The 24,626-nt window shown below is 40.4% G+C and overlaps 1 protein-coding gene across 1 annotated transcript; it reads left to right on the plus strand.

Moving 5' to 3' along the window:
• Nucleotides 1-687: 687 nt before the first annotated feature.
• Nucleotides 688-1,569, plus strand: LOC125373262. The gene has a single exon (XM_048384262.1). The coding sequence runs from the start codon at nucleotides 688-690 to the stop codon at nucleotides 1,567-1,569; it is 882 nt and encodes a 293-aa protein (XP_048240219.1).
• Nucleotides 1,570-24,626: the final 23,057 nt, after the last annotated feature.

Raw genomic sequence — 24,626 nt, forward strand, 5'->3', positions numbered from 1 at the left:
ATGCATAATTTGTGTGAATTAACTATTTTGGATTATGTAAATTGCCTAGAGTCTTACGCCAGAAGGCGGTAGCTCATGGGCCAATCTGGTGATGTTGACCTCCGAATAATATATGTCTCCAACTTCTGTCAATGGCGGAACCAGTCTGGCATAGAGTTGGTAGATAAATGTAGCTATTCGCGTCATATTTGCTGGAGTATAGAACCCCTGTATCCCTGGTGTTTGCATCTTGGATATCCGTTGCAATGTAACACCGTCACTGTTGACGCTCCATGGTGGGTGGGGAGCGGGAGTTCTGAACTACTTTCTGTCATCATGTCTCTCCCACAACTTGGTTCCAATAGAAATGAAAAAAAGAGACGACTAGAAATTGACAATTCAACGGACAGTGTATCTCAAAACATAGATTCGTGGTCTAGATTTCTGGTGATTGAGGCCCAGGATCAATTGCCCCTTAAACTCAACCCTTTTGCGATTTCGAAAGCCGTTTCTGGGATTTGTGGCGAGGTTAAGAATGTCACGCGTCTCCGTGGTGGTTCCCTCTTGGTGGAATGTTTGCGGAGGCAGCAATCTCTTAATCTTTTGTCCATTCATGTATTTGCAAATGTAGAGGTTGTTGTGTCCGCACACAGGACATTGAACTCTTGCAGAGGTATTGTTTGCGATAGAGCTCGTTGCCTGGCTGACATGTCAGAAGATGAAATCACTGCAGAGTTGGAGGATCAGGCTGTCACGGCTGTTAAACGCTTTACCGTCAAGAAAGAGAGTGGCATTCAAAATACAAATACATATATGCTGACTTTTGCACGCTCATCTATTCCCCAATCTATTAAAGCAGGTTATAACAACATCGGAGTGGAGGTGTATGTCCCCAATCCACTCCGATGTTTCACTTGTCAACACTTTGGACATGGTTCAAAATCATGTCGTAACTCAGTGGTTTGTTCTCGCTGTGGTGACGATCATGATGGAACCAGTTGTACAAATGCTGCCAAATGTGCTAACTGTGGCAATGACCATGTCGCCTCATCCAAGTCCTGCCCTGTGTGGCAGACAGAATCTAAAATAATCAAAATTAAATGTGAACAAAACATTTCCTACAATGATGCAAAACAACTTGTAAAAAAACAGTCAACATCTCCCTCAACTTTGCATTATTCTGCAGCTGTTTCCCGTCCTGTCGCTACTTCCTCTATTCATTGTCAGACTGATTTGTCTTGGATTATATCTGATCAACCAGTTCCAACCAAATCAGTTACTCCTCCAAAGTCAGTTGAACATCAGCCTAGTTACTCAATCACTTACTCTACAGCAGAAACTCAGACCAGTAATCAGAATGTGGGTCAATCTGACCCAGCTGTTACAGCACCAGCCGTTGACATCGTCCACTCATCAAAAAAAGGAAAGAAAAAACTGAACAGACAAGCTGCCAGGGTACCCTCTCCACCAGAGGTACCAGTTCACAACTCCTTTGAACCTCTGGACATGGAGGTAACTCCGTCTTTGGAGACCAGAAGGAGTTCCTCTCCCTCACGTTTGCGTGGGAGATCACCAATTGAGCCACCATGAATCAATCATCAAATTTAATTCAATGGAACTGTAGAGGACTTAGGAATAATTATGATGATTTACAACTCTTAATTCAGGATTTTAAACCATCTGCATTCTGTTTACAAGAAACATATTATAAAGACACTGACAAATTTGATATTAGAGGTTATACCTCATACAATTTCTTTTCACCTCCAGGTGCTAAAGCCACTGGAGGTTCTTCAATTTTAATAAAACACGACGTCATCCATAGCCCCGTTCATCTTACTACTCCCCTTCAAGCTGTTGCAGTCCGTGTAACTTTGCACATAATTTTTACTTTGTGCTCGTTATATATTCCACCATCTACTTCTCTCCGACAGTCTGAACTTCAAGCTCTCTATGATCAACTCCCCAAGCCCTGTGTTATAATGGGTGATCTCAATGGTCATAATCCACTTTGGGGTAGTGTTCAGACAAATAATAAGGGGAAGCTTTTGGAAGACTTCATTTCAAACAATGACTTATGTATTTTTAACGATGGTTCAAACACATATCTACATCCCGGTACAGGTACTTACTCTGCACTGGATTTATCAGTTACAGGTTCTGCTTTATTAAACGAATTTGAATGGTCTGTCCATACAGACCTATGTGGCAGTGATCATTTTCCAACCATTTTAAAACCTGTCTTGCCTTCAGATGTTCCTCCTTCAACACGATGGAACTTCAATAAGGCCAACTGGCCTTTGTTTGAAATGCTTGCATCCACTAAATTAAAACCTGATCTGTTTCTTGACGCTACTGATCCTGTGCAATTATTTTCAGATGAATTGAACAAAATAGCAGATGAATGTATTCCTAAGTCCTCTACAAATCCACATATCCGTAAACCATGGTTCAATAATGACTGCAAACAAGCTAGGAAGGCACGGAAAAAGGCTGAACACTTTTTCCGTCGCCATCCCATGGTCCATAATTTGAATAAATATAAAATCTTAAATGCTAAAGCCAGGCGTACGTTTAAACAAAACAAACGGCAATCTTGGCAACATTATGTTTCCAAGATAAACTCGCGAACGCCCATGTCCAAAGTATGGAACATGATACAAAAAATTAAAGGTAAGGGTTCTAAATGTAGCGTCCATCATCTTAAGAATGGGGATGAACTACTAACTAATAAATCGGATATTGCAAATAAACTAGGTGAAACGTTAGCTAAACATTCTTCTTCCTCAAATTATGTCCCTCAATTCCAAAAATTTCAAAAACAGCAGGAAAAGAAAACTATAAATTTTAAATCAGATAATGGGGAAGACTATAATGAAATATTTTCGATCCATGAACTTCATACAGCTCTTGGACAAGCTCATGATACTGCTACAGGAGCTGATAATGTACACTATCAACTCCTGAAGCACTTACCAGAACAGTGTTTAGAAACCCTTTTGTTGATTTTTGATGATATATGGACATCAGGTAAGTTTCCTTCTTCCTGGCGTGATGCCATAGTTATACCCGTACCGAAACCTGGACGGGATCACAGTGATCCCTCAAATTATAGACCCATTTCATTGACCAGTTGCGTTTGCAAAACCATGGAACGCATGGTCAACAATAGATTAACATGGTACTTGGAATCAAATAATTTACTTACAAACATCCAGTGTGGCTTTCGAAAGAATCGCAGTACCGTTGACCATTTAGTACGGTTAGAATCATTTGTGAAAAATGCAATCATTAATAACCAGCATGCAGTGTCTATCTTTTTCGATTTAGAAAAAGCGTATGACACAACGTGGAAACACGGGATTTTAAAGGATTTACATGATTTTGGATTGAGAGGCCGTTTGCCTGAATTTATATCCAAGTTTTTAACTGGCAGACAATTTCAGATCCGCGTGGGTTCTACCCTGTCTGATCATTATCATCAGGATCAGGGTGTCCCACAAGGCAGTATTTTGTCTGTAACTTTATTTAGTATAAAAATAAATAGTCTTTCAAAGGTTTTAAGTGATTCAGTAGATGGATCCCTTTTCGTGGATGATTTTAATGTTTCTTGTCGAGGTAAAAATATGCATACAATAGAGAGGCAGTTACAAATCTGTCTCAATAAAATTCAAAAATGGTCCCTCGAAAACGGGTTTAAATTTTCGAAATCAAAAACTAATTGTATACATTTCTACAGAAAATATAAGCCGCATAAGGACCCTGAACTATATTTAGATGGCACCCCTATCAAAATTGTTCAAGAGGCCAAATTCTTGGGCCTTATTTTTGATAGTCATTTAACTTTCCTTCCGCATATTAATTACCTTAAAGCTAAATGCCTGAAGGCACTCGATTTGTTGAGAGTAGTTTCAAATTCTAAGTGGGGAGGGGATCAAAAAACCCTCCTACACTTGTACAGGTCATTGATCCGTTCAAAACTCGATTATGGCTCCATCGTATACGGTGGAGCCTGCAAAAGTAACTTAAAAAAACTGGATACTGTCCATCATCAGGGCCTAAGGCTTTGCCTTGGAGCCTTTAGGACGTCTCCAATTCACAGTCTGTATATAGAAGCAGATGAACCTTCTCTTAAACATCGCCGTCTGAAATTATCATTACAATATGTTACTAAATTATATTCAAATCAGTCAAATCCAGCTTTTAACTGCGTCTTTAATCCTCTTTACCAAGATATTTATAATAAAAATTGTCTGTTATTCCACCACTTGGAATCCGAATCCAGTCTGACATGTCTGCCGCAAATATTAAATTGCAAGATATAGCTCCCTTTCAACTGTTTACATCACCTCCTTGGCAAATGGTAAGGCCAGAGGTAGATCTTTCCTTAACAAAATTAAAGAAATCAGTTACGAACCAATTAATTTATCAACAAGAATACAGTCAATTAAGAAACACTTACGACACTTATAAATCTATATTTACAGATGGATCCAAGGATGGTGGCACAGTTGCTAGTGCCACCGTCATTGGATCCAGAACATTATCTTCACGATTACCTGATAGCAGTTCCATATTCACAGCAGAGGCAAACGCCATTTTTACAGCACTAAAATATATCAGTAATCAATCAAAACATACACAATTCATTATTTTCTCTGATTCACTTTCATGCCTTCAGGCAATTAAAAATATGTCATCCAAACATCCACTTTTAATCCAAATTCTCGAATTATTAAATGATCTTGCTACTGGCCAATATGACATCGTCTTTTGTTGGTTACCAAGCCATGTTGGCATCACTGGTAACATAATGGCCGATGCTGCTGCTAAAGCAGCACTCACCAAATCTGTGACACCACTTCTCATACCCTACACTGATTATAAACCTGCAATTAGATCTTACATTCGTGATCTGATGCAAAAGAAGTGGGACACCCAAGTAGGTATCAATAAATTACATGAAATTAAACCAAATATCGGTTACACCTACTTGGGCTGTCAGTCCAGATTTGAAGAGGTCATTATGCGACGATGTCGTATTGGCCACAGCAGATACACACATGAATATTTATTAAAAGGTGAGGATCCTCCGTTTTGTATCCCTTGTGATGAAAGAATCACGGTCAAGCATGTCCTGCTTGACTGCATTGATTTTTCCATCACAAGGGATAAATATTTCAATTCGTCATCTATTAAGGATCTTTTTAGCAGTATCGATTCTCGTTTAATCATTGGTTTTTTAAAAGAAATAGAGTTGTGTGCAAAATTTTGATTGTGTTTTGTGAAATATAAATATTTTATGATCGGTAGATTAAATTAGCAACTGAGAATGTTAGTGGCTGTATCCTCGAGGGGGGTTAAAGTACTGTAAAATTATTGTCCTCCTGAGAGGGTAGATAAGTTCCACTTCTTTCAAGGTAAATTTAGAACTATCGTGTTTTTAATCGTAGAATATGTGTCATTTTAAGATGTAAGGCTAACTCTGCCAATAATCGCCACCACTTGAAGGGATGATGTAATTCCTGCTGGGACCCATGCAGGTAGCTAAGGTACTGTAAGTCCCCATGGTCCCCAGTGTGGTGATCTCCCTTCAGGGGCTGGCGATCTATAGCCCGTTTTTATCATGTTATTGTTATGTATAAGTGTTATCCTTTTTTCTGATCCCATACTAGTTTTAAAATCTTTTTCTGTGATAAGTCTAGTACTTTTTACTGTCCTTCGTTGGCAGGTTTTTATATAAGTATAATTGTATTTATAAACATAAAACCTTGATAGTCACGACATGGCTGCAATATTGCCGATGTGACTTTAAATATAACTCACTCACTCACTCACTGAAGCCAATGCTATACTGGCAGCACTAGAATATATTCAACATCAAAGTAAATGTAAGCAGTTTATCATATTTTCCGATTCATTGTCATGCCTACAGGCACTAAAAAATGGCAACTCGACTCATCCACTGATACTTGATACTTTAGAATGATTTAATACCCTTGCAACTGGCCAATACGACATCGTCTTTTGTTGGTTGCCCAGCCATGTTGGAATTGTTGGCAACACAATGGCTGATGCTGCAGCTAAAGCAGCTCTCAACAAATCTGTGACACCACTTCTTCTTCCATACAGTGACTATAAGACTGTTATCAGATGTTACATCAGGGACCTTATGCAAAAGAAGTGGGACACCCAAGTTGGTATCAATAAATTACATGAAATAACGCCAAATATTGGTTACACCTACTTGGGTTGTCAGTCCAGATTTGAAGAGGTCATACTACGACGATGTCGTATTGGTCATAGCAGGTATACACATGAGCATATATTGAAAGGTGAGGATCCTCCGATGTGCATCCCTTGTGATGAAAGACTCACGGTCAAGCATGTCTTGCTTGACTGCATTGATTTTTCCATCGCAAGGGATAAATATTTCAAAGCATCAACTATGAAGGACCTTTTTAACAGTGTGAATTCTAATCTAATAATTTGCTTTTTAAAAGAAATATCTTTGTTGCAACATTTTTGAAGATCATGTTTTGTAATTACGTACTTAATTTTTAAATTGGTATGAATAAATTTGATATCTGCGAATGTACGTGGCTTTTCTCTCAAGGGGGTTGACGTAGCGTAAAATTATTGTCCCCCTATGAGAGTATGTAAGACCACATCATTCAAAGTATGTTTATTTCTACCTTTGTTTTAATCGTAGTGTACTTGTAATCTTAATTGTTGGCTTCACTTTCACTCAATCACCAGTAGCCAGAGGGATGGTATAAATCCTGCTGGAGTTCCATGTAGGTAGCAAAAGTACCGTAAGTCCCCATGGTACCTAGTATGGTGACCTACCTTTGGTTGTTGGTGATCTTTAGCCTATTTTTAATTTGTATTGTTATGAATAGTTCAAATGTTTATAATGACATGCTAGTTTTAAATATACGTTTGTGATAATCTAGTTATTTTACTGTCCTTTGTAGACAGGTTTTATAGTTCAGTTTTGTATTTCATTAATTTATAACTTGATTTAGTCACGATATGGCTGAAATATTGCCGGTGTGACTATAAACATTAACTCACTCACTCACTCAGCGATTGGGTCAAGTTGAAGGCTAGTAAACACAGAATAATAATCACTACCAAAAGAACCCTCAAAAACACTTCCCAATCACAATGTGGAGCCAGTTGTGGACTGACAATGGTCAAATCCAGGGCCGAAAATGAAGCAGAAGCCAAGTCATACCGGGTCATAGAACCATCATTAAGAAGGAAAAGATTCTTTCCATCAAGTAGTGTCTCAATGGCTTTACTAGCTCCCCACAATGGACTATGACTATTAAAATCACCACACACAACTGTAAGATTGTTTGACATGTTCAAAGGAGAAATATAGTCATCATAGGTAGCGAGAGCATTATTATAAACATTAAAAATGGAAGCTGATCTTTTATCCTTCAAATGAATATTTACTGCATTCGCTTCTAATTGGGATGGTGGCAACGGAATTGCTGTTTAGGATTCAGGAAGTTCTCCTGAAGACATAACATCAGGCACTGGGTCAAGAATGTTAATAAAAACCTTGAATCCCGGACCATTAGCATTTACTGATCTAGCATTCCACTGAAGGATTAAGAGAGCCATAAGAAGGATTAAGACTACCATTGTTGACACTTAACCATGCTCGTCAGATTATCCGGTGACAATTTTAACCCAAAGAGGGACTGGGCAGCTAACGCTATCGTCTGGAGACCATCAGACTTAAATGCACGAGTAGTGCCAAGCTTAGCAACTAAACAAATAAAGTTGAGAAAATTAACAGGAGAGACATTGTTAAATAGAGGTTTGCAAGATGATTCAGGCATGATCTAAACAACAGGATCAGTCTGACATTCAACTTCCAGAGTGTCAGTCTGAGTAGTGGCAGTCACCATGACTGGAGAAGACACAACATCAGAAACAGTAACAACCTGAGACAGTGGTTTAGCTGCAGGAAGTGGTTTAGGGACTGCTGGAACCTGAGCAACATCTAAATCTCCACGCACCTTTCGAACAGCCTGAGAATAAGACAACTTACCCTCAACTCGGACTTTCTGAATCTGGACAGCTTCCTGGTATTTAAAAAAACCTTTGTAAGCCGCAGAGTGAGCACCACCACAGTTCTTACATTTAAGTGAACTTTCATTGCACTCTTCATATTTGTGCTTCCCTCCACATTTACCGCACATATTATGAGCACTCCTACACTTAGCAGAGACATGCCAAAAGGACTGACACATGAAGCATCGCAGAGCAGGATGAACGTACACCCGGACTGGAAATCTCTGGAAGAAAATGACAACATGATCTGGTAAAGACTGGCCAGTAAATGTAAGAAGAACAGATTTGGTGGGAACTTTATCAGGCCCACGAGTCAGACGCACAGCAGAGCACATTAATGGTAACACAGGTTTTAACTCGTCCTCAAGTTCATTCATCTCAATATCCAGATCAATACCATAGATGACTCCACGTGTTCTCATTAAGGACTCAGGCTCATGAGTGATGGCAAAATGTTCATCAAGTTCTGTGACCTGCAAAAGTGTTTTGGCAGCCTCAACGGTTTTTGCTTTGACACTTACATCTCCCCTGGCCATCCGCTTAACACTGACTATTTCTGTAGTGATCTTTGCCAAGGCTCTAGCCAAAGCACGCTGTGTCATAAGTTGACAGAGGGTCGTTGAACCATCATCATATTCATCTACATCGGCTTTGAAGATAACAGTGGTTGATTTGACCTGCTCTGGTTCATCAAAAACAAAAGTAAGATTAGACCATGCAGTTGGAGGGACAGTATTTGGTTGCTTGGCAACACAGGCTTTTTTAGAAGTACCATCTGGAATACGGCCGATTCGCTTCCTCCTTGAAGCAACCACTTTAAATCCTTCCTCACATTCCATTCTGTTGTCAGCCATTGCCGAGGACAATACCCAACAACTGACTGTAACAATCAGCAAACACCATATAGAAATTAAAAGTTAGAATGCACTCCAACACAAGAGAAATCAAAAGCCAAAAGTATTTGTCACAAAGTGACGAAATGTCCCCCGCCTGTATATACACCATAGTACCAAATATGAAGACAATCAAGCGATTAGTTCTTGAGATATCGCGGCAACACCATTTTCCAACTCCAAAAGCAGATTTGCCTGCTGTGACCTGAAAATGGGGTCAAGGTCACCCAAACCGACTGGTGTCTGCGGAGTCTGTATATACACCATAGTACCAAATATGAAGACAATCCAGCGATTAGTTCTTGAGATATCGCGACAACACCGTTTACCAACTCCAAAAGCAGATTTGCCGGCTGTGACCTTGAAAATGGGGTCAAGGTCACTAAAACCGGCTGGTGTCTGCGGAGTCTGTATATACACCATAGTTCCAAATATGAAGACAATCCAGTGTTTAGTTCTTGAGATATCGCGGCAACAAACAGGTGGGACGTACGACGGAATGCGCGAAGCGGGGGACAAAAAGAACCAAAGAGGAAGTATCATAAACAATCAAGTGTGTTGTATAACACTAGACACGTTGCTGAGAAGCAAAAGACGTCCGAACTCGGCGGCAGTCAAGACCGAACTCCGATTTGTTGAGTGCTGCCTTAGCAGCAGCAACAGCCATTGTGTTACCAACGATCCCAACATGGCTGGGTAACCAACAAAAGACGATGTCGTATTGGCCAGTAGCAAGATCATTAAATAACTCAAGAATTTCAATTAAAAATGGATGTTTACAGGACTTATTTTTAGTAGCCTTACGGCACGAAAGTGAATCGGAAAAAATAATGAATTATTTATATTTGGATTTGTTCTTGATATATTTTAGTGCTGTTAAAATGGCGTTTGCTTCTGCAGTGAATATTGAACTGTTATCAGGTAAACGTGAAGATATAGTTCTGGATCCAATGACGGTGGCACTAGCAACTGCGCCACCATCCTTGGATCCATCTGTAAAGATAGATTTATAAGTGTCATAATTGTTTCTTAATTGACTGTATTCTTGTTGGTAAATTAATTCGTTAGTGTCTGATTTCTTTAGTTTTGTTAATGTAAGGTCTACCTCTGGCTTTACCATTTGCCAAGGAGGAGATGAGAAAAGTTTAGTAGGAGCTATATCTTGGAGTTGAATATTAGAAGCTAATATTGCAGATTTTATTCTGATTCCGAGTGGTGGAGTGAGTGTTGATTTCTTATTGTAAAGATCTTCGTAGAGAGGATTGAATATGCATTCAAAAGCTGGATTGGACTGATTAGAATATAATTTAGTGATGTATTGTAAAGATAATTCTAAAGGGGCACTGATCTAACGGACTGGTTGTTGCCTTTGTTATTGTTTTTCCCCCGTGAGTACCCGGATGATACGCAACGCAACTGAGCGTGACCAGAGACTAGGGTACCGTCTGGAAGGACAGCTAAATAAACTTGGAGGCTGGAGGCAATATTTGTTTTACGCATTTTTGAGTGAGTGAGTTATTATTTAACGTCACATGGGCAATATTTCAGCCATATCGTGACGAGAAATTACATTTATGATACATTTATTATACATATATTTAAACTGAATAAAAAGCTGTCAACGAAGGACAGTAGAATAACTAGAATATCACAGACTTGATTTAAAACTAGTTGAGAATATTAAAAGGCAGTAAGCATTAATGAACATCACAATTTAAAAATGGGCTAGAAATCGTCAGCAACTGAAGGGAGATCACCATACTGGGGACCATGGGGACTTACAGTACTTTTGCTTCCTGCATGGACCCCGGCAGGATTTATATCATCCCTTCAGTCACTGGCGACAGTGTACCAGTTAAGCCTTAGATTAAAATAACGAAGATACTACGATTTAAAAGCCTAGTGTGCAGAAAAATACTTCGAATTATTTGGGACTTACATACCCTCTTAGGGGGACAATAATTTTACGCTACTTCAACCCCCCTCAAGGGTACAGCCACTAACAATCTAAGTTATGAATTTCGCACTACCAATTTTTAAAACAATACATTGAACACATCAAAATTTATGAAAAAGCTCTATTTCCTTTAAAAAACATAATATTAAACGAGAATTAACATCATTAAAAAGGTCCTTAATTGTTTTTACATTGAAATATTTATCCCTTGCGATGGAAAAATCAACACAGTCAAGCAGGACATGCTTGACCGTGATTCTTTCATCACAAGGGATACAAAACGGAGGATCCTCACCTTGTAATAAATATTCGTGCGTATATCTGCTGTGGCCAATACGACATCGTCGCATAATGACCTCTTCAAATCTGGACTGACAGCCCAAGTAGGTGTAACCGATATTTGGTTTAATTTCATGTAATTTATTGATACCTACTTGGGCGTCCCACTTCTGTTGCATAAGATCCCTGATGTAAGATCGAATCAAGGGTTTAAAATCAGTGTATGGGATCAGAAGTGGTGTCACAGATTTGTTGAGGGCTGCTTTTGCAGCAGCATCGGCCATTGTGTTACCTTTGATACCAACATGGCTTGGTAACCAACAAAAGACGATGTCATATTGGCCAGTAGCAAGATCATTAAATAACTCAAGAATTTCAATTAAAAGTGGATGTTTTGAAGACATATTTTTAATTGCCTGAAGACATGAAAGAGAATCTGAAAACAGTATGAATTGTTTATGTTTAGATTGATTACTGATATATTTAAGTGCTGTAAAAATGGCGTTTGCTTCTGCAGTGAATATTGAACTGTTATCAGGTAAACGGGAAGAGATTGTTCTGGATCCAATGACAGTGGCACTAGCAACTGTGCCACCATCCTTGGATCCATCGGTAAATATAGATTTATAAGTGTCATAATTGTTTCTAAGTTGGTGGTATTCTTGTTGGTATATTAATTGGTTAGTATCTGATTTCTTAAGTTTGGTTAATGTCAGGTCTACCTCTGGCTTTACCATTTGCCAAGGAGGAGAGGAGAAAAGTTGAGTAGGAGCTATATCTTGGAGTTTAATATTTGAAGCTGATATTGCAGATTTTATTCTAATTCCGAGTGGTGGATGGAGTGCCGATTTCTTATTGTAAAGATCTTCGTAGAGAGGATGGAATATACATTCAAAAGCTGGATTTGACGGATTAGAATATAATTTAGTGATGTATTGTAGAGATAATTTTAGTCGGCGTTGTTTAAGAGAAGGCTCATCTGCTTCTATATAGAGACTGTGAATGGGAGACGTTCTGAAGGCTCGAAGACAAAGCCTCAGACCCTGATGATGTATCGTATCTAGTTTTTGTAAATTACTTTTGCAGGCTCCACCATAGATGATGGAGCCATAATCAAGTTTGGAACGAATTAGTGACCTGTACAAGTGTAAGAGGGTTGTTTGATCCCCTCCCCACTTTGAATTAGAAACAACTTTTAATAGATCGAGTGCCTTCAGGCATTTAGCTTTGAGGTATTTAATATGCGGGAGAAAAGTTAAGTGATGATCAAAAATAAGTCCCAAGAACTTGGCTTCCTTAACAACTTTGATAGGAGTGCCATTCAGAAATAGTTCAGGGTCCTTATGCGGTTTATATTTTAGGCAGAAATGTATGCAATTAGTTTTTGATTTGGAAAATTTAAACCCGTTCTCTAGACACCACTTGTTAATTTTATTAAGACATAATTGTAATTGCCTTTCAATTGTGTGCATATTTTTACCCCGACAAGATAGATTAAAATCATCCACAAAAAGTGATCCATCAACTGAATCATTTAAAACTTTTGACAAACTGTTAATTTTTATACTGAATAAAGTGACAGACAAAATACTGCCTTGTGGGACACCCTGATCCTGATTATAATGATCAGACAGGGTTGTACCCACTCGGACTTGAAATTGCCTGTCTGTTAAAAACTGGGATATAAAATGAGGCAGACGGCCTCTTAATCCAAAATCATGAAGATCTTTTAAAATACCATGTTTCCATGTTGTATCGTAAGCTTTTTCTAAATCGAAAAAGATCGATACAGCATGTTGTCTATTTACAATGGAATTTTTAATGAACGATTCTAAACGCACTAAATGATCGATAGTACTTCTATTTTTCCGGAAACCACATTGTATATTGGAAAGAAGATTATTTGTTTCCAAGTACCACACTAATCGATTATTTACCATGCGTTCCATCGTTTTACAAACACAGCTAGTTAAAGAGATAGGTCGGTAATTTGATGGATCAGAATGATCCCGCCCAGGTTTGGGAATGGGGATAATAATGGCTTTATGCCATGAAGCTGGAAACATCCCAGATGTCCAAATATCATCGAATATATTTAACATAGTTTCAAGGCATGATTCGGGCAAGTGTTTCAGCAGCTGATAATGAATATTATCAGCGCCTGCTGCTGTATCATGAGCTTGCCCTAAGGCAGTATATAGCTCATGTAGTGAAAATACCTCATTGTAATCTTCACCATTATCAGATGTAAAATTTACTTTTTTCTTTTCCTGTTGAAGCTGATATTTTTGAAATTCAGGAGCGTAATTAGATGAAGAAGAATGATGAGATAAAGTTTCACCAATGCTATTGGCAATGGCAGATTTATCAGTTAACAAAGTATCGCCATCCTTCAGATGGTTAACTGTAGAATTTGATCCCTTGCCTTTGATCTTTTTAATCATGTTCCATACCTTGGACATAGGGGTACGAGAGTTAATTTTGGAGACATAAGTCCGCCAGGATTGACGTTTATTTTGCTTAAATAGACGTCTTGCCTTGGCATTTGAAATTTTTACAATATTTAAATTATGGACAGTGGGATGTTTACGGAAGTACTTCTCCGCCTTCTTACGACATTTCCTAGCTTGTTTGCAAGTGTCATCAAACCACGGTTTACGAACACGTGGGTTGATCGAGGACTTAGGTATTGATTCATCAGCAATTTCATTCAGTAGATCTGAGAACAACTGAATCGGGTCAGTAACATTTTGAAAAGACGTAGGTAGTAATTTATCTTTGCATAAAGATTGAAATAAAAGCCAATCAGCCTTCACAAAATTCCATCGAGGTGAAGGTGGATCATCAGCGGGATTAATTGGTTTAAGCACCGTGGGGAAATGGTCACTCCCACATAGGTCATCATGGACGGACCATGAGAATTCATTCAACAACACTGAATCCGTCAAAGACAGATCTAATGATGAATACGTACCAGTTGCAGGGTGTAAATAGGTGTCCGAGTCATCGTTAAAGATGCAGAGGTCATTATCAGAAACAAAATCCTCGATGACTTTACCCTTTTGATTAATGATAGAACCTCCCCATAAAGGATTATGACCATTTAGATCACCCATGATGAGACAGGGCTTTGGGAGCTGGTCGTACAGTTTTTGGAGATCATTACGCTGAAGATTTGAAGATGGAGGAATGTATAAGGAGCAAAGTGTGAAGGCAATATGCAGTGTAAGCCTAACTGCAACAGCTTGCATATTCGTGTCAAGCGGAACAGGACTGTGAACAACGCCCCGCCGCACCAAAATAGAAGCTCCTCCAGTAGCTTTATCTCCCGGAGGAGAGAAGGAATGATACGAACTATACTGCCTTAAATCAAATTTGTCGGTTGTTTTAAGGTACGTTTCTTGTAAAGAAATTGCTGATGGACAAATATCCGTTGATAATAATTGCAGTTCGTTAAAATTGTGCCTAAGTCCTCGGCAATTCCATTGAATTAGATACGAATGATTCATGGTGGTTCTACCGGAGATCGTTCACGTAAACGTGAAGAGGAGTCACCACTGCTGTGGTGTGAAGATGGGGTGACATCCATCTCAAGAGGCTCAAAGTAATTGTGAACATCTACAGATGTTTCAGTGAGAGTAGGGATCTTAGTAGAAATTTTCTTGTTTTGTTTCTTCTTTTGTTTTTTGGGCATTTCAGTTGATGGTTTGTTGGTAGCTGGTATATCAGGAGTGGGTGTAGATGGGGCCACAACCTGAGTCACAATGATAGAATCGGGAGACATTTCACCTGGGCTGACAGAATGAGTTGTTTGACTGTCACATGATGTAGTCAGAGGCAGCGGGTGTTCAGAATGTGTCCACGTCAAGTCCGTCTGACATTCTATAGATCTACTGGTTGAAGGGCGAGAGACAGCAGCAGCAGCAGCATAAGTTTGTTTGGATGAAGGTGTCCGGCTATCATAGACTTTTTTCGCATCAAAGTAACTGATGTTGTTTTGACATTTGATTGTCAAAATGTCTTTTTCACGTGTCCAAAAAGGGCAGGATTTAGATGATGCAATATGTTGACCCTTACAGTTTGTACATTTCAGGTCTGCTGTACAGCCAGAACCATCATGATTTCCACCACAACGGTGGCAAACAGTTGGACGATCACATGATTTGGAGCCGTGCCCAAACTTCTGACATTTGTAACACCGGAGTGGATTGGGGACATACACCTCCACTCCGATGTTAAAATAGCCTGCCTTAATAGATTGTGGAATTGTTGAAAGAGAAAAGGAGAACAAATAAGTATTTGTTGGAACGAAATTTTCACCATCTTTTCTATTGAAACGTTTCACTGATGTGACATTCTGTGATTTAAGTTCTTCCAAAATGTCATCTTCTGACATTTCTGCCAGGCAACGAGCTCTGTCGCGGATGATCCCCCGACTCGAATTCAACGTTCTGTGTTCAGAAACAACAACTTCTGTGTTAGCAAAGCTAGTACATTTTAAAAGATTAATAGCCTGCTGTCTCCGTGCACACTCCACCATAAGAGAGCCGCTCCGGAGCCGTGAAACATTCTTCACCTCACCACAGATACCTTCAATGGCTTTAGATATTGCAAAGGGATTGATTTTCAAAGGTAGTTGATTACGTGAGTCCACTACGATAAACCGAGCCCAAGAATTTGAAGTTTGTGAAATAGAAGCATCGTCGTCAGATGAGAAAATCTCAGTTTCCAAACGTCTCTTCTTGTCAGTGCGGTTTGAACCAGTATGATTGTGTGCCATGATGAAAGTAATTGATTCAGCACCCCTGCTCCCCACCCACCATGGAGTGCTACACAGAGCGATGTTTTCCTGCACCGGATCTCCAACATGCAAACATCAGGGATACAGAGGTGTTATACTCCAGTAAAAACAACATGAATAGCTGCATTTGTCTAACAAATAAAATGCCAGGCTGGTCCGGCCCATGACAAGAAATTGAAGACATACAGAACTCAGAGGTCGAAAGTACCAGATTGGCCCATGAGCCACCGCCTTCTGGCGTAAGACTCTAGGCAATTTATTCAATCCAAAAGTTAGAATTCACACAAGTTATGGATGGCCAAGACCGAAATATACAGTAAAATACAACACACGTGTGTATATACAATATTACGCACAGGGCCTGGCATGACCAGCCGATTGATAAGACCGGGCCCATCTTACCACCCGTCTAGGCGAAGTAAGGGTCGAAGTAGTGTGTTGGGCAAAGGAACACAGTTCCAGTAACCAGTGCCCTCAACTACCAGACTCCCGTCCTCCGCCGACACAGGGACGCAACCCACAGCAAACGGGCTGCCCACTTTGGTCGCCTCTTACGACCAGCAATGGGGTGCTGTGGAAATATTCTACCCCGGTTCCACACGGGGGAAGAGCGATTAGCGTTACCCAGCACTCACCACGAGGAGGTTGCTCTTCACGAGTGCCTACGCATTTTTGAACACTGATTGGTTAACTGTGATCTATAAAGATTTCGACAAAGGGCGCATGTTAATTCATTTCTTCAGCCCAAACAAACAGACAAAAAGAACAAGGGAGCTCATCGGACGTCGTCATTTGGAAATACCCCAGATGGTTATAGTTTAATACTAAAAACAGTATCCATGCAGTGAAAGCATTTTCGGATTTCGGCTTGCGTCGATAATACGATTACTACTCCCTTGTTGTCATCCACGTTTTCTTGTATAACCCTACACTTGTGTATTTGTCGTCATTCACTTGATGCTCAGTTAATGAATTTATTACAGGTACAATTAGTGGTACGTGACAAAGGTTCCCATTTGGCATTTATTGTGTCTGGGGTAATTATTCAATCTAAATCCAGGTTTGAAGTAAGGTGAAATGTGTGTTATGTAATATGCACGTGGCAGCCCAGCAAGAGATGAATGATCACTTGATTTACTTTTTTTTGTAAATCAACGGATCGTTCCTAGTCATCAAAGGATTAACAGAAAATACGTTGATTGATTAATCACTGTTATCTTGCACAGTGGATATGTCAAGAGTGAGTGTTTACATGTCTAGGTTTACTAAAACAAAGGGAATACACTCATATCATGGCGCGAAGTGCCGATGTAAAAACAACATACTTTGTTCAAAGGGTTAACTGATAATACGTTGATTGATTGATCATTGTTAACTATCACTCAATGGAATTTTTAGGAACCGTGATCGCTATGAAAATAGTTGTCACGTGGGCTTTCTCAGCCGACCATTGAGACTTGACACCTATGTAAAACACCTGAAACAATCCAAGCGATCAGTTGAGAAACGAACACGGGTTATAATATCCCGAAACAATATATATCTTTTAAAATATTTGATTGTTACTGAGACACGTGACATCGAATAAGTTTCTTTGTACAGCTGCAGACGAGTGGGATATTGTTCCTTTGTGTGGATATTCACGGATACATTCCTCGAACAAGGAGGCACTCGTGAAGAGCAACCTCCTCGTGGTGAGTGCTGGGTAACGCTAATCGCTCTTCCCCCGTGTGGAACCGGGGCAGAATATTTCCACAGCCTCCCATTGCTGGTCGTATGAGGCGACTAAAATGGGCAACCTGTTTGCCGTGGGTTGCGTCCCTGTGTCGGCGGAGGACGGGAGTCTGGTAGTTGAGGGCACTGGTTCCTGGAACTGTGTTCCTTTGCCCAACACACTACTTCGACCCTTACTTCGCCTAGACGGGTGGTAAGATGGGCCCGGTCTTATCAATCGGCTGGTCATGCCAGGCCCTGTGCGTAATATTGTATATGCACACATGTGTTGTATTTTGATGTCTATTTTGGTCTTGGCCATGCATACCTTGTGTATGTTCTCAATTTTGGATTGTATACATTGCCTAGAGTCTTACGCCAGAAGGCGGTGGCTCATGGGCCAATCTGGTACTTTCGACCCCTGAGTTCTGTATGTCTTCAATTTCTTGCCATGGGCCGAACCAGCCTGACATTTTATTTGATAGACAAATACAGCTATTCATGTTGTTCTTACTGGAGTATAACACCTCTGTATCCCTGATGCTTGCATGTTGGAGATCCGGTGCAATAAAACATCGCTCTTTTTAGCACTCCATGGCGGGTGGGGAGCAGGGGTGCTGAATCAATTACTTTCATCATGGCTCACAATCACTCTGGTTCGAACCGCAATGAAAAGAAGAGACGTCTGGAAACTGAGATTTTATCATCTGATGATGATGTTTCTGTCATACCAAATAATAATTCTTGGGCACGTTTTTTGGTAGTTGAATCCAGAAATGAATTACCACTAAAAATAAATCCTTTTGCCATATCTAAAGCCATTGCAGGTATTTGTGGTGAAGTTCAGAATGTTTCACGGCTCCGGGGCGGTTCTCTTTTGGTAGAGTGTGCACGGAGACAGCAAGCTGTTAATCTTTTGAAATGTACTACATTTGCAAACACTGAAGTTGCTGTCTCTGCGCACAGAACGTTGAACTCGAGTCGGGGGATCATCCGCGACAGAGCCCGTTGTCTGGCGGAAATGAATGAAGATGATATTCTTGACGAACTCAAAGATCAACATGTCACTTCAGTGAAACGGTTTACTAGAAAGGACGGAGAAAACATTATCAAAACAAATACTTATTTGTTCACATTTGCACTGTCGACTATACCACAATCAATTAAGGCAGGCTATTTTAACATCGGAGTGGAGGTGTATGTCCCCAATCCACTCCGATGTTACCAGTGTCAGAAGTTTGGGCATGGCTCCAAATCATGCGATCGGCCGATTGTTTGTCACCGTTGTGGTGCAAATCATGACGCCTCAGATTGTACAGCTGACCCCAAATGTGCTAATTGTATGGGTAAACATGTTGCGTCTTCGAAATCCTGTCCTCTTTGGAATCATGAAAAGGAAATCTTAACTGTCAAATGTAAAAACAACATTTCTTTTCAGGAGGCTAAAAAAGTCGTTGCCAGCCGGTCACCTCCATCAGCGCACACCATGCTGCTGCTGTCTCTCGACCTTCTACCACAAGATCTATAGAATGTCAAACTGACTTGACATGGACACACTCTGAACACCCTGTGCCTATGGTTACAACATCAGAGAGTCAGACCAATGATTCAGATAGTCAATCATGTGACATCTCTTCAGAATCTCAGGTTGTGACTCAGACTATGGCCCCACCTAAACCAACTTCTGAATTACCAGCACCTAACAAACTATCGCCTGAAATGCCCAAAAAACAAAAGAAGAAACAAAACAAGAAAATTTCTACTAAGATCCCTACTCTCACTGAAACATCTGTAGATGTTCACAATTACTTTGAGCCTCTTGAGATGGATGTCACCCCATCTTCACACCACAGCAGTGGTGACCCCTCTTCACGTTTACGTGAACGATCTCCGGTAGAACCACCATGAATCATTCGAATCTTATTCAATGGAATTGCCGAGGCCTTAGGCACAATTTTAACGAACTGCAATTATTATCAACGGATATTTGTCCATCAGCAATTTCTTTACAAGAAACGTACCTTTAAACAACCGACAAATTTGATTTAAGGCAGTATAGTTCGTATCATTCCTTCTCTCCTCCGGGAGATAAAGCTACTGGAGGAGCTTCTATTTTGGTGCGGCGGGGCGTTGTTCACAGTCCTGTTCCGCTTGACACGAATATGCAAGCTGTTGCAGTTAGACTTACACTGCATATTGCCTTCACACTTTGCTCCTTATACATTCCTCCATCTTCAAATCTTCAGCGTAATGATCTCCAAAAACTGTACGACCAGCTCCCAAAGCCCTGTCTCATCATGGGTGATCTAAATGGGCATAATCCTTTATGGGGAGGTTCTATCATTAATCAAAAGGGTAAAGTCATCGAGGATTTTGTTTCTGATAATGACCTCTGCATCTTTAACGATGACTCGGACACCTACTTACACCCTGCAACTGGTACGTATTCATCATTAGATCTGTCTTTGACGGATTCAGTGTTGTTGAATGAATTCTCATGGTCCGTCCATGATGACCTATGTGGGAGTGACCATTTCCCCACGGTGCTTAAACCCATTCATCCCACTGATGACCCACCTTCACCTCGATGGAATTTTGTGAAGGCTGATTGGCTTTTATTTCAATCTTTATGCAAAGATAAATTACAACCTACGTTTTTTCAGAATGTTACGGACCCGATTCAGTTGTTCTCAGATCTACTGAATGAAATTGCTGACGAATCAATACCTAAGTCCTCGATCAACCCACGTGTTCGTAAACCGTGGTTTGATGACACTTGCAAACATGCTAGGAAATGTCGTAAGAAGGCGGAGAAATACTTCTGTAAACATCCTACTGTCCATAACTTGAACATCGTCAAAATTTCAAATGCTAAGGCGAGACGTCTATTCAAACAAAATAAACGTCAATCCTGGCAGAATTATGTCTCAAAAATTAACTCTCGTACCCCCATGTCCAAGGTATGGAACATGATCAAAAAGATCAAAGGCAAGGGATCAAATTCTACAGTAAACCATCTAAAGGATGGCGATACTTTGCTAACGACTAAATCTGATATTGCCAATAGACTTGGGAAAACGTTATCTCAACATTCTTCTTCATCTAATTACGCTCCTGAATTTCAAAAATATCAGCTCCAACAGGAAAAGAAAAAAGTAAATTTTACATCTGATAATGGTGAAGATTACAATGAGGTATTTTCACTACATGAGCTATATACTGCCTTAGGGCAAGCTCATGATACAGCAGCAGGCGCTGATAATATTCATTATCAGCTGCTGAAACACTTGCCCGAATCATGCCTTGAAACTATGTTAAATATATTCGATGACATTTGGACATCTGGGACGTTTCCACCTTCATGGGCACTCGTGAAGAGCAACCTCCTCGTGGTGAGTGCTGGGTAACGCTAATCGCTCTTCCCCCGTGTGGAACCGGGGCAGAATATTTCCACAGCCTCCCATTGCTGGTCGTATGAGGCGACTAAAATAGGCAACCTGTTTGCCGTGGGTTGCGTCCCTGTGTCGGCGGAGGACGGGAGTCTGGTAGTTGAGGGCACTGGTTCCTGGAACTGTGTTCCTTTGCCCAACACACTACTTCGACCCTTACTTCGCCTAGACGGGTGGTAAGATGGGCCCGGTCTTATCAATCGGCTGGTCATGCCAGGCCCTGTGCGTAATATTGTATATGCACACCTGTGTTGTATTTTACTGTATATTTTGGTCTTGGCCGTGCATAACTTGTGTGATTACTCAATTTTGGATGTAATAAATTGCCTAGAGTCTTACGCCAGAAGGCGGTGGCTCATGGGCCAATCTGGTGATGTTGACCTCTGTATTCTGTATGTCTCCAGTTTCTTGTCATGGACTGAACCTGCCTGGCACTACATCTGGTAGATAAATATAGCTATTCAAGTCATATTTGCTGGAGTATAACATCCCTGTATCCCTGGTGTTTGCATCCTGGATATCCGGTGCAATATAACACTGTCCTTGTTGACACTCGATGGCGGGTGGGGAACAGGGGTGCTGAATTATATTCTTTTCATCATGGCTCAACAACAATCTGGTTCTTCTCGAAATGAAAAAAAGAGACGTCTAGAGGAAATTGAATTTACAACTGGAAATGTTTCTCAAAATATTGATTCCTGGGCTCGATTCCTGGTAATTGAGGCTGCTGACAAACTACCCATCAAATTGAATCCTTTTGCCATATCTAAGGCTGTGTCTGGGATTTGCGGTGAGGTCAAGAACGTCACCCGTCTCCGTAGTGGTTCGCTTCTGGTGGAGTGTGCACGGAGACAGCAATCTCTCAATCTTTTATCTATCTCTACCTTTGCCAATATTGAGGTTGCTGTGTCTGTGCACAGAACATTAAATTCTTGTCGAGGCATTGTTCGTGACAGAGCTCGTTGTCTGTCCGACATGTCTGAAGAAGAAATCGTTTCAGAGTTGGGAGACCAAGCCGTTACTGAAGTTAAACGTTTCACAATGAAGAAAGACGGTGTCATCACAAACACTAATACTTATCTCATAACGTTTGCCCATACATCCCTTCCACAGGCAATTAAAGCAGGTTATATGAACATCGGAGTGGATGTGTATGTCCCCAATCCGCTCCGATGCTACAAGTGCCAACATTTCGGTCACGGTTCCAAATCCTGTCGCAACTCTGTGGTATGTCATCGCTGTGGTGACGGCCATGAGAGCTCTGACTGCGATCATGATTTGAAGTGTGCAAACTGTTCTGGCCCACATGTTGCTTCGTCAAAATCTTGCCTTGTGTGGCAAATGGAAACTAAAATAATGAAACTCAAATGTGAAAGAAACATATCCTACCTGGATGCCAAAAAACTATTTAAAGATCAGACCACGACTCCATCTACCATTTCCTACTCTGCTGCAGTCTCTCGCTCTGTAGCAACATCCTCTATTTCGTGCCAGACTGACTTGACATGGGTCAAGTCAGAAAAACCTGTTGCTACTATTCAACTCACTGAACATATTACTGCCACTCAATCTAGTTCAGGATCTCAAACTGAGATTCAGCCTGAGAAACATTCTCAAACGTCTATGAAAGAACCTGTTAATCAGTCAAAAAAAGGGAAAAAGAAATTGCATAGAAAACAAGCACCGATCGTCCCTTCACCTTCAGACGTTCCTTTACAGAACTCATTTGGGCCTCTGGATATGGAGGTTACTCTGTCCTCACCGGACAGGCGGAGGAGTAGTTCCTCCTCACATTCACGCGAGCGATCTCCAATTGAGCCACCATGACTCAATTGTCCAACATAATACAGTGGAATTGCAGAGGACTTAGGCATAATTTTAATGAGATACAATTATTAATACAGGATTTTCAACCGTCAGCATTGTGTCTTCAGGAAACATACCTGAAAACTACAGATCAGTTCACCTTACGACAGTACAATGACTATCATTCATTTTCTCCTCCAGGAGATAAAGCAACGGGAGGCTCTTCTATCTTGGTGCGACAGGGGATAATACATAGTCCTGTCCCTCTTAATACCAATCTTCAAACTGTTGCTGTTCGTCTGACTCTGCACATTGCTTTTACGCTGTGCTCTTTGTATATCCCTCCTTCTTCTGATCTTCGACAGTCTGATCTTCAAAATCTGTATGACCAGCTCCCAAAGCCCTGTATCATCATGGGTGATCTGAACGGACACAACCCGCTTTGGGGAAGTGCAAATACCAGTTCTAAAGGAAAAATCATTGAGGAATTTATTTCTGACAACAACCTGTGTATTTTTAATGATGATTCTGCAACATATTTACATCCAGCCACTGGAACTTATTCTGCCCTCGATCTGTCACTCACAGACTCAAACTTGTATAATGAATTTGCATGGTCAGTCCATGATGACCTGTGCGGGAGTGATCATTTTCCCACAGTACTTAAAACTGTTAATCCTACTGATGAGCCACCATCATGCAGATGGAACTTTACCAAGGCTAATTGGTCCTTATATGAGGTACTGTGTACTGACACAATAAAACATCACATTTTCCAGAATATTCCAGATCCGATACAGTTGTTTCGGATTTACTGAATGACATTGCTGACCAAACCATTCCCAAGTCCTCTGCGAATTCCCATATTCGTAAACCATGGTTTACAAATGACTGCAGACAGGCCAGAAAGTGTAGGAAGAAAGCAGAAAAATATTTTCGCCGACATCCTACAGTCCATAATTTGGATAAGGTTAAAATTACAAATGCCAAGGCACGACGTGCTTTTAAACAAAATAAGCGTATGTCTTGGAGGAAATATGTCTCCAAAATAAATTCCCGCACGCCCATATCCAGGAATATGGTGCAGAAAATAAAAGCCAAAGGTTCAAGATCGTCTGTTCACCATCTTAAGGAAGGTGACACGTTATTAACGGATAAAACAGATATTGCCAATAAACTTGGAGAAACGTTAGCGAAACATTCTTCAACTTCTAATTATGTCCCGGAGTTTCAAAAATTTAAGAAACAACAGGAGAAGATCAAAGTTAATTTCACTTCTGATAATGGTGAAGACTATAATGAAGTCTTCTCATTACATGAGCTACATACCGCCCTTGGGCAAGCTCATAACACAGCAACGGGAGCTGATAACATTCATTACCAGCTTTTAAAACATTTACCAGATTCTTGTCTGGAGACACATTTAGACATATTTGATCAAATATGGACATCAGGGAATTTTCCTACTTCATGGCATAATGCCATTGTAGTCCCAATACCGAAGCCTGGCCGGGATCATACAGATCCCTCTAACTATCGACCTATATCCTTAACAAGCTGCGTATGTAAAACCATGGAACGAATGGTTAATAATAGATTAATTTGGTATCTGGAAACCAATAATCTAATTACAAATATCCAATGTGGTTTCCGAA

This window comes from Haliotis rufescens, unplaced genomic scaffold (assembly GCF_023055435.1).
Source record: "Haliotis rufescens isolate VD_foot unplaced genomic scaffold, xgHalRufe1.0.p SCAF_5, whole genome shotgun sequence".
NCBI lineage: Eukaryota > Metazoa > Mollusca > Gastropoda > Lepetellida > Haliotidae > Haliotis > Haliotis rufescens.

What these genes read in the sequence shown, in the direction of transcription:
- LOC125373262 (XM_048384262.1), top strand. Translation starts at nt 688, where the DNA reads ATGTCAGAAGATGAAATCACTGCAGAGTTGGAGGATCAGGCTGTCACG.